Raw genomic sequence first — 10542 nt, 5'->3', positions numbered from 1 at the left:
GTGGCTCACGCCTGTAATCCTAGCACTCTGGGAGGCCGAGGTGGGCGGATCATTTGAGCTCAGGAGTTCGAGACCAGCCTGAACAAGAGCGAGATCCCGTCTCTACCAAAAATAGAAAGAAATTAATTGGACAGCTAAAAATATATAGAAAAAAACAGCCAGGCATGGTGGCATGTGCCTGTAGTCCCAGCTACTTGGGAGGCTGAAGCAGGAGGATTGCTTGAGCCCAGGAGTTTGAGGTTGCTGTGAGCTAGGCTGATGCCACAGCACTTTAGTCTGGGCAACAGAGTAAGACTCTGTCTCAAAAAAAAAAAAAAAAAATGCTCCAATGAGCATTTCCTTTGAGCAGCATGTCTTTGCTCAAAAAGTTTTGGATTTTGGAGCACTTTGGATTTTGGATATTTGGATTAGGGATACTCTACCTGTAATATTAACTTTTGTCGTGTTGGAAGTATTTTTCCTAGTTTCATCTCTTTTGCCTTGTGTATGACTATATAAAAGTTTCAAATGTTTTTGTGGTCAAAATTGATTAATTTGTTCTTTTCGTGGTTTTTGAATTGCTTAGAAAGGACTTCCTAACTCCCAATATGTCATAAGACTGTTTTCACCCATATTTTCTGGTAATCTTATCGTTTTCCATTTAAGTCTCAGCTCTGTCTGGAATTTGTCCAAGGGCTTGGCCATGGATACTGTCTCATTTTTTCCTCCAAATGGATAACTAGTTCATTCATTCAACCAACCATGAACAGCATGAACAAAACAGGCACAGATTTGTCCTCTTAGAGAATATCCGCTATCTATATAACCACTATCAAAAAAGATTCTGAATGGATGTCAAGGACAGAGGTCCTCTCATCTTTCAAATTAGTATCTTCTTGGCCATTCTTAATACCCTCCTTTCCCTCAGCCTCTAAAACCAATAGGTCAGAAAGTCCTGTTGCTACCTATCTCCCAGAAATGCCTTCTCTAAGCCTTCCTCTCTCACTATACCAACTCTGCATATCACAGGCCACACCCACCACTGCAATAGCCTATTAACTTGTTTTCTGTTACCAGCCTCTCTCCAGTCAACATTATCTTCCATACCAGAAGTTGGCAAACTGCAGCACAAGCCAAATCTGGCCTGCTGCCCGTTTTTATAACAAAAATGTTACTGAAACACAGTCATGTCCATTCATTTGTATATGGCCTATGGCTGCTTTTGTTCTGCATTAGCAGATTTAAGTTGTTGAGACAGAGATCAGATGGCTCACAAAGCCAAAAATATTTACTATCTTGCCTTGTACAGAAAAACTTGCCAACCCCTGTTCTATACTATAGCTGGAGCTATTTCCCTTAAAAAAATGCTACTCCCTTTTCTCAGTTCCTTCAGTGGTACTCTGTTGCTCAGGTTCAAGTTCAATTGTTATTGGGTTGTACATAACTTAGTGAATAACTTACATTTTCCCACTTATTCGAAATGCCATTTTCATGTAAATTTCTATACTTTAGTCTATTTCTGGACCCTCTTGGTTTTTGAGTGACCAAAAGACTCGACAGTAAAGACTCAGCAGCTTGGGCATGAATTCAGGGTTTTAAGACATTAAGTGTTCTCAAACCCTTAAAGACCTTGCTTTCCTCGTGTCTTGGCCACAGGGCATGACGAGCTCATGCTTTATCTTGAGTAAGTCTCAAAACCTTCTTTGATTTCCCAGGTGTATGAAGGTTACGGTCAAACAGAATGCACAAGTGGCTGTACATTTACATTACCTGGAGACTGGACAACAGGTAAGTCCTCCATCTGCTGGGCAGGAGGTGCAGTGGTTGGGAGAAGGATTCTAACTGGACTAGGACTTTGGAGTTTTGATAATCTGAACGGATGCCAAAACTATCATGGCAAATGCCAAACTCAGTTTGTGGGTCCAGGCCTACCTATTTTGGTTATTCTGCATTGGTGCCAGGTGATTTTTCAGTCTTACCCTTTTAGAATCAATCCGTAAATATGTCAGAAATATGCCTGGAATTATCACCGTTTTCTGGTTTCCCAGTTGATTCAGTGTGGTATGTTCTAGGGCATGTTGGAGCCCCCATGGCTTGCAATTATGTGAAGTTAGAAGACGTGGCTGACATGAACTACTTTTCAGCGAACAATGAAGGAGAGGTGGGTAGGTCGTGCCCTGTAGGCAGACAATCACGGTGGGGATGTTTATATCAGAAAGAGTATGTTGTGAACAAGCTTGGGGTTGACTCCTTTGAGATCTTTAGCAAGGACTTAAACATCTCTGAGCCTCACTTTTCTATCCCCTGTGATGTGGACTAAAACCTGGTGCTCTTCACAATGTAGTGGAAATCATCAAATGATTTAAGGTGGGAGGCAGGTGTTTTTTATAAAGTGCTCATGCTGGGAGTAGCAGTCTTTGCTATTGTTACCACCTTGTACTGTCTGGTGTGCAGATCTGCATCAAGGGCTCCAACGTGTTCAAAGGATACCTGAAGGACCCTGAGAAGACACAGGAAGTCCTGGACAGTGATGGCTGGCTTCACACAGGAGACATTGGTCGCTGGCTCCCGGTGGGTATTTCTTCATAACTTCTGGGAGACTCTGCTGCTGGACTGGGAGAATGGTCTGTTTATAGCAAGAGGGGCAGAAATGCAAGTAGGTTAATCAGCTGAGGCAGCTGGAGGGGATTAGGCCAGTACCCTAACTGGCTTATGGTTTCCTCATACTGTAAAGAGAAGAACATACAGTTGAAAGAACCAAGGCTGGGAGTTGGGAGATCTGTGTTCTAGTACCAGTTCTTCCATGGACCAACAATGTAAAATCCTGAGAAAGTAACTTAATTTGTGATTAGGAGCTGCCAAAGCTAGAAAGGCCTCCTTTCTCTAGGCCATAGAGTACTTTTGCTATTTTGATCACAATGTTGTAGAAGACACCAAAACATACACCAGGTGAAGGGTTTTCTTTTTGCCTTATTCCTTATCAAATACACTATCTGCAGTAGTTAATTTTACCAACACTATTTCCCGACCCAATTCAAGGTGAAATTCTTTAATAGGTCGGACAGTCCTGAATCTCAGAGTTGTCATGAATCCGTTGCAATGGAATAGGTTTGTTCACAGCCAAGGAAAATTAGGTGACTGTTCCAGGAAAGCGGGTAGGGAGGTGTTGTATTGCTTTTTTTTTCTTTCTTTCTTTTTTAACTTTCCTTGAGGCAGAAATTGTGGCTTGTTAACATCTCAGGTTCACAGCTTTTATCTTTTATGAGCTTTGAAGGGATAATTCCTTCCCAATTAATAGAGACATATCAAAACAAGGAAGCATGATTTCTAGATCAAGTGTTTGCGGAGGCTAGTATTTGTCTCTCAATGACCTTCACAGCTACTTTCTGTGGAAGACAGAGACATTTTTAAGCATAGCTTGCTGACAAACATCAACAGTAGTCATGGGCAATCCTGTCTGTTTTCCTAAGGGGGGAAATTATTGCATGGTGGTGATGGAGACTTAGAACCCCTGCAGGAGATTTTCCGAAGGGTCTCCCCTCTCAAAATTTTGTCTACTATGTGCTGGGGGAGTGGGAATGTACTTAGAACTTAAAACTCCTTTCTTGCTCAATCAATATTTAAGTGAGATTCAAGGAATGCTTGAGAATGAGACCTCTAAGATGTATTTCATAGACTTGGGTTTAGTAGTATCTTGCTAACGTATCTGTTTCAGTTTAATAAGAGTTCCCTGTTCTAATAAGCGTAGGATGTAGGCAATAGATATGTTGTCACACCTGAGTTATAGAAGGCTGTACCTTATTAATCACTTTCAAATAATGAATGTTTGGGTGAATTGATGGCTAATTTCTTGAGTCAACCTTGTTGATGGTTCCAGGGTTGGTTCAGTCAATTGCCCTACTCAGAGTGTGATCATGTGGATTGCATTTGCCACTTGTCCCAATTCTACAATTCAAATTTCTGAAAACCTAAGCTCCTCAGACCAATTAGCTCAGAGAAATGAAGCTGCAAATGACCTCTGGTGGCTGGTCAGAGAGCCCTCCCAGCCCAGCTTCTGTCCTAACAAGCCCAGTGAGGGACTTGATTAGCACAGTGGAGCTGTTGTATCCTGCTCCTGGCTCTAACAGAGGCACATAGCAGGCAGTCAAAGAGGGGGAGAACAACCGAATTCAAAAGTCTTGATAAAAGATAACTCATTCCCTATTCCTGAAGGTTCTGGAAATGGAGTAATTGGAAATTAAGTTATTGGAAATTGAGATTTCTTCTTTGGGTGAGGCACCCATTTGCATAACCCCAGTAGGTCCAGGGAACTATCTGTGAGGCTGCACATTGACACGCCACATAGATATACAATACAGACAGGTTCTTGCTGGAAGCTGCTTCTCTCCTCTTTCTCCAAAGCTAAGAAAGAGAAATGAAAGACTGTTCACAAGTTTCTGGAGAGCTCAGCTTTAAAGAAGAAAGACAGCTGTGACTTCACCACTCTCCCCACTGATAACACCCCTATGGCTCAAAAATATTTATCTTTTATCTGTCTCATATAGAATGGAACTCTGAAGATCATCGACCGTAAAAAGAACATTTTCAAGCTGGCCCAAGGAGAATACATTGCTCCAGAGAAGATAGAAAATATCTACGTCAGGAGTAGACAAGTGTTACAAATTTTTGTACATGGGGAGAGCTTACGGGTAATACATCATTTTTTAATGATAGCCATTTTCAGGCACAGACCATGCTGATTCCTATAGCTACAGGGAATTTATATAGGTAGGCTCAGGATGAGAAGATCCTAGCTTATAAAACTGAAGAAATAAAACTACATTCCAAACTCAAATAAGGCAATAAGTTTTTGAAAGTATGATAGACTTTGTAAACTAGTCGGTAAAATTGTTAACACAGTTGTACTAAAAGATAGCCATTTAGTAATAAAAGAACTCCACCTTGCACTTGGTTTCCACTCCGATAGAAGTGCCTCTGGCCCAATAAACTATTTTATACGTACTGCTCTTAAACTTAGCTTTTTAGGGGGTAGGTGTGTGGGTGGGTTGACATGGACAGGCCAGAGATGCTTTAAGCTTAATGTTGAAGAATCGCATTTGGATAGATCATCTTTGTAATGTAATGTAATGATGCTGAGTGGGAAAATGGAGTAGAGTTCTGTGGGGGTTTGAAATATATGGTGAGAGAAGAGTAGGGCACTAGTACTGAATTTGAGGTTTGGTGGAAATACCCATTATAATGATATAATCCTGCTTTCTTTACCCACTGGGGACATTGCTACGCTAATTCTCACATGCCCATGCACCTTTTATTTCCTTTCCACAGTCATTCTTAGTGGGAGTGGTGGTTCCTGATCCAGAGGTGCTTCCCTCATTTGCAGCCAAACTTGGGGTCAAGGGCTCCCTTGAAGAACTGTGCCAAAACCAAGTAAGTCTTGCTCAGGAAAGTTCTATGTACACTCACGGGCCCATCATGCGAGAGAAGAGGCCCTACCAGCTGGGAAACCCATGAGCTCCCAGAGCCTCCTTTCTGGAGGAACAGACACATCCTACATCTGTGAGAGGTGGCTGCATCCCCAACAGATTGAATAGTTGTGAGATTGGAGGTTAGGATTGGGAGTTCGGAAAACAAAACTCTATTCTTTTTATGGTAATATGTTCATTATGGGGAAAAATTGGAAAAAAATGCCACCCAGAAAAAAATCCTAATATTTAATTAGGGTTAATATTAACATTTCTTCTCATTTTTTCTTTGATAAATATTGGGTCTATAATGTGCTTGTACATATTTTATATCCTTCAATCCTGATCGGCTCTTATAGACATTTTGAGTTGGTTCATGCTTAGCCTTTCATTTAGGCTCTTTTTCAAACAGCCTCACTTTAAATGATGTTTTGTCTTCCTAGGTTGTAAAAGAAGCTATTTTAGAAGACTTGCAGAAAATTGGGAAAGAAAGTGGCCTTAAATCCTTTGAACAGGTATATACTACTACTGATCTTATTCTGGTCTCTCATCATATTAGAAAGTTTGATTTAAAGTTTCCATTTCTTATGGGGTTTAAATGTACGATAGCTAAAGAATTGGTTTTGGATTTTGTACCATTAACTACAAATGGCAATGACATTTTGTAGTTACTTGTACAGCCCCTTTTGCTGTTTATTATCCATTCTCCCTACTCATTTCTTTTCCATATTGTGAGTTTGTGAGAATGGGCATGTGTGACTGTTATCTGTACCCTCCTACTGTGTCGACTTCACTTTCTTCACAAGGCCCTCAGAGGGCTCTGCAGGAAAGTCCAAATTGCTAATAAGCATGTGTATATGTTCATCTCCTTTCCCAGGTCAAAAACATCTTTCTTCATTTAGAGCCATTTTCCATTGAAAATGGGCTCCTGACGCCAACATTGAAAGCAAAGCGGGGAGAACTTTCCAAATACTTTCGGACTCAAATCGACAGCCTGTATGGGACCATCCAGGAGTAGGTTAAGGTACTTAAGGCTGGAAGGGGCTCGAGGCAGCCTGCATGCCCAGTCTGCACTGCTTGCGGCAATATGGATTAAAAACGTTTTTGGTCTTTCCTCCTATCTGTTGTTTTACCTACTAAACTATAAAGCCATAGCTTTTGGCTTTTTGCTTTCATATTGAGAGATTTATAACATGGAAGCTTAGCCCCGAAATAAATAAATCCTGTTCTTCCTATCTTAAATGTTGCTCATATTAAGGCTTTAGGGCTCCTTTTATCAGCATGTCTGTCCTCAAGGTCCCAGTTTGTATTCTATTTCCCTTTCTCATGATCTCCAACCTTAATGCCACCTTGATAAGTGGCCACTAGATCAAGGGTCAAAGGGACCTTCTGTGACTTCTTCCTTATTGTTTTATAATAAGCCCAACTTGCCAACAGTCCTAACACTTAAGTCTTCTAATATTCAAACTAAGAGATTTTTAAGTTCTGAAAAGCTGTTTATAGTTCATGTTTTCTAGCTATTCCACAAAACCACTAAAATTTTAAATTGAGTTTTAACCTATCACTCATATAATATCTATGAGACAAATTTCTTCCAAAATATGTGTACAGAAGGGAAAAGTTTGATGACACCAAACATTTCCTCAACTCTCTCGTAAGATCTGAGAGTACTAAAAATTGGGGCTATGACATGTTTTCCAAAAAGAATGTTGTTCTTACTGTGTTATAGTAGCTGGTTGTTCTTAAAGTGTTATAGTAGCTGGTGACTCAGTCTGTTCCCTACAGTTTGCTGCTGAGCTGGAGGCTGTGGGGGAAGGAGTTGAAACTATGTCCAGTGAACTTTTCCAGTAAATGAAGCAAGCACTGAATAAAAACCTCCTGCACTGGGAATAAAGATCTATTGCACAAGCACGATGCCCACACTACAGGCTTATCTTCCGGAAAGGAACCAGCTGACCTTCCCCGACTCTTGGATTCCAGTTCCTGCTGTACCTTACCCCAGATAACACATGTTGCTTCTACCTGCAAATGTAAAGACTTTAAAATAAACTATTACAAATACTTATGTTGTGGCGTTTGTTGCCTCGGGGACCATAATGACACTTAAAAATCAAGTAAACTAGTGGTTCTCAAACTTGGTTGCACACTACAATAATGTAGGAAATTTAAAAAGAGACTAATGCCTGAGTGCCACCCCAGGGATTCTGATTTAAATGGCTAGAACACAGCCTGGGCATTGGAATTATTTGTTAAAAGGTCCCCAGGTGATTCTAGTCTGCAACCAAGTTTGACAGCTACTGAAGAAAAGCAAGTGGAGAGGACCAGCCTTTCTTATCCCATAGCTGTGAATTATAAAACACACATCAGCTGGGCCAAAACTCCAACTGAGCATAACTCACATTCTTTCTCCTTTACCACCTTTGTTGTTACTCTAAGCAATATTGAACGGTGTTCTTTTCTGGCCTTTGCTGGAGTTAAAGAGAATATTCTTGGGTAGTCTTTCTAGACCTTGAGCCCAGAAAAGCTGAAGGAATGTCTATTCTTGAGTAGCTGAAACAAAAGGGAAGGCAGGAACTCACGGGCAGTTCCCTCCATGGTCCAGCCCTCTATTAGATCTTTCACTCGTTCCAGCTGAACCTCACTGGTTGCCTTCCTATTCATCAAACATGCCAGGCACATTTGAGTCTGTTTTTGTTCTCACTGTTCCCTCTAAAATGCAGATACCCCCAGAGGCACATGACTTGCCCCCCTCATCTGCTTCAAATGCCAACTCAAGACGGTCCCACTTTCTTTCTTCATAATACATGATTCTATCTGACTTACATTTTACTTGTCTGTCCACCTTCCCACCCCACTGGAATGGGGCACAGTCATGTTTCATTCACTGCTAAGTCCTCAAGTGCCCTTCCCTTATTCTTAACTATTACAAGCCTGGCCCCCAAATCTTCAAATTCCCTGCCTTAGATAGAATTAATGAATACTGGATTAGGTTCCTGAAGTCCAGAGAAACAGGCCTTCTCTTTCTTTCTGTGATTTGGCTCATATGTTTAGACAAACCCAACTTTAAGTATCCAAGCTCACCAGCTTGGATTCTACCACTTGTGCAAGCTTCAGTCTTTGACATATTCAAGTGTACACGAGCACTTTAAACCACTAGTTTTAAAGTCTCCTAGAACACTGTGATCACAATATGCCATTAGTAAGCACAGTTCATATACTGAAGTGAGTACGTAATGTCTTACGATTCATGACTCAAGATGGCAACTTTTCATAGGGTAGCAGAACAGTTTCTCCATAAGGAAACTAAGACGAATCTTTTTACTCTTTCTTCTGGGAACCCTGAAGAAAGAAGGTGGGACAGCTTCCTCAGACATTTCTTACTTGAAAAATGCTTTAAGTAAAAACTGTTACAAAGAACATCCATTGACCTTTATTTGATTTGACAAAATCTGCATTATTAAAAGACAGGTAACAAAATTTGAGCTTATAGTGATTCTGACAAATTGAGTTCTATAGTATCTAGAATATCATATAAGAAATATCAACTGAAGGGAAAACAAAAGTATCACATGCAGATGCTCCTGGCAAAGGGGGAACTGTATCTGCAGGTGAGGTCCAGAGTGTAGTGCATAAAAAAATCCTAGAGAAAATGCAATTAACTTACTTGGATGAAATGCTTTTCCTTTTGGGGGGAAGAAGAGGTGGCAGAGGCAGGAATTCAAAGGCATTATACAGAATGGCTTCTCCATTTCAAAATGGTAACAAAAATATTTAAATCATGGCACTAGGGCAGGGCACCTTTGAGGAAAAGAACACCTTAACCAGAGTAGGCTCATTGCATAATTCTTTAGTAATAGGTACGATTTTCAAGTAATGGAGCAGACTTAAAGAATAATTGGATTTTCACAGCAGCTATCCATTTTTCTTCTCGCCCTCTGGGGCTTGATCTGTTTCAGCATCACAGGGACACTTTTCCACACAGTTTCTAGGAAACCATCCTCTTATTCTTGAAACACCTGAGAGAGAAAATGAAACTGAGATGAAATAGTCAGACGTACAGCAGTGAAATTACTGAGACCAATAAGTCCTATTACTTCAAATTAATCAGCTTTTAGTTTTTTTCCCCCTTTTCACTGTCTCTTATAAGTACAGCTTGAAGGGGGAAAAATAAATGGTTTTAAAATGCTTGTAGCAAGCTAGAAAACAGGTATTTCCCAAATTCTATTAACTGGGAAAAGGGCTGATATGGTTGAAGACAGCTCCTAACTGGAGTCGGGGGGACGTCTACACACACGATCGTGAAAGGAGCTCTTGGTACACCATCATACTACCTCTTTTCCCGGGAACTATCTCCTTGTAGCCTTTGTGAATTAGAAATTTCCATATCAAGGTTGCCTAAGCTGTCATATGGGGTTAATTTATGATTAACTCCGAGTATTTTTTAAAGAACATTCTGAGTGAACCTTTACTTTAAAAAGGAATAACTCTGAAGCTCCAAGATTTTATAATAACTTAAGAGAAATGTTCATTCAAAGGGGGAGCAAATAGCACAGGGGTTTGGTGCACAGAATTTGGAGTCAGACTGCTTGGGTTTGAGCCCTGGCTCTACCTGTTTTCAGGGTGTGGCTCTGGGCAAGCTGCTCAGCCTTTCTGTGCTTAGTTCCCTCACCAATAAGATGTAAATGATAGTACCTACTTCAGAGATCTGTTGGGGACTTTAATACCATAAGTGAAGCACTTATACAAGTACCTGTCACATAGTTAAGTATGAGCTCGAATATTAGCTATCATTAAAAAACCTGATAAAGGGGAAAGCTTCAAAATAAAAAAGAAAAGATTTAATATACAAACATAAGTGCTATGGAGAATATATAAGAAGCTTCTTTTTATTACTTAATGATGTGCCCCTCTATGCAGTTCCCCTAATGCATCTGGCACGTGATTGTTTATAAAAGTTATTCACGTAAAATTTGGAATTACTGCTAACAGTCTTGCCCTTTAAACATGATTCTGATTTAAATGGCTAGAACACAGCCTGGGCATTGGAATTATTTGTTAAAAGGTCCCCAGGTGATGCTAGTCTGCAACCAAGTTTGACAGC

General features: G+C 40.4%; 2 protein-coding genes across 4 annotated transcripts in view; one reads left to right on the top strand and one right to left on the bottom strand.

Moving 5' to 3' along the window:
* Positions 1-7502, top strand: part of ACSL5 (acyl-CoA synthetase long-chain family member 5) — a 42303-nt gene extending 34801 nt beyond the window's left edge. For both annotated transcript variants that reach the window (XM_012663898.1, XM_012663897.1), the window contains exons 15-22: positions 1695-1767; positions 2052-2140; positions 2434-2550; positions 4524-4667; positions 5305-5406; positions 5885-5956; positions 6319-6465; positions 7227-7502. In XM_012663898.1, the coding sequence (XP_012519352.1) occupies positions 1695-1767; positions 2052-2140; positions 2434-2550; positions 4524-4667; positions 5305-5406; positions 5885-5956; positions 6319-6459 (738 nt within the window). In that variant the 3' untranslated portion in view covers positions 6460-6465; positions 7227-7502. The remainder of the gene's footprint in view (positions 1-1694; positions 1768-2051; positions 2141-2433; positions 2551-4523; positions 4668-5304; positions 5407-5884; positions 5957-6318; positions 6466-7226) is intronic.
* A 1354-nt stretch (positions 7503-8856) lies between these two features.
* The window catches only part of ZDHHC6 (zinc finger, DHHC-type containing 6), a 17313-nt gene continuing 15627 nt past the window's right edge, over positions 8857-10542 (bottom strand). For both annotated transcript variants that reach the window (XM_012663896.1, XM_012663895.1), the window contains exon 11: positions 8857-9457. In XM_012663896.1, coding sequence (XP_012519350.1) covers positions 9354-9457 — 104 coding nt within the window. In that variant the 3' untranslated portion in view covers positions 8857-9353. The remainder of the gene's footprint in view (positions 9458-10542) is intronic.

This window comes from Propithecus coquereli, unplaced genomic scaffold, assembly GCF_000956105.1.
Source record: "Propithecus coquereli isolate 6110/MARCELLA unplaced genomic scaffold, Pcoq_1.0 Scaffold84, whole genome shotgun sequence".
In the NCBI taxonomy this organism is placed as follows: domain Eukaryota; kingdom Metazoa; phylum Chordata; class Mammalia; order Primates; family Indriidae; genus Propithecus; species Propithecus coquereli.
The sequence above is the reverse complement of the archived record's forward strand: the minus strand, read 5'-3'. Positions and strand labels throughout refer to the sequence as shown.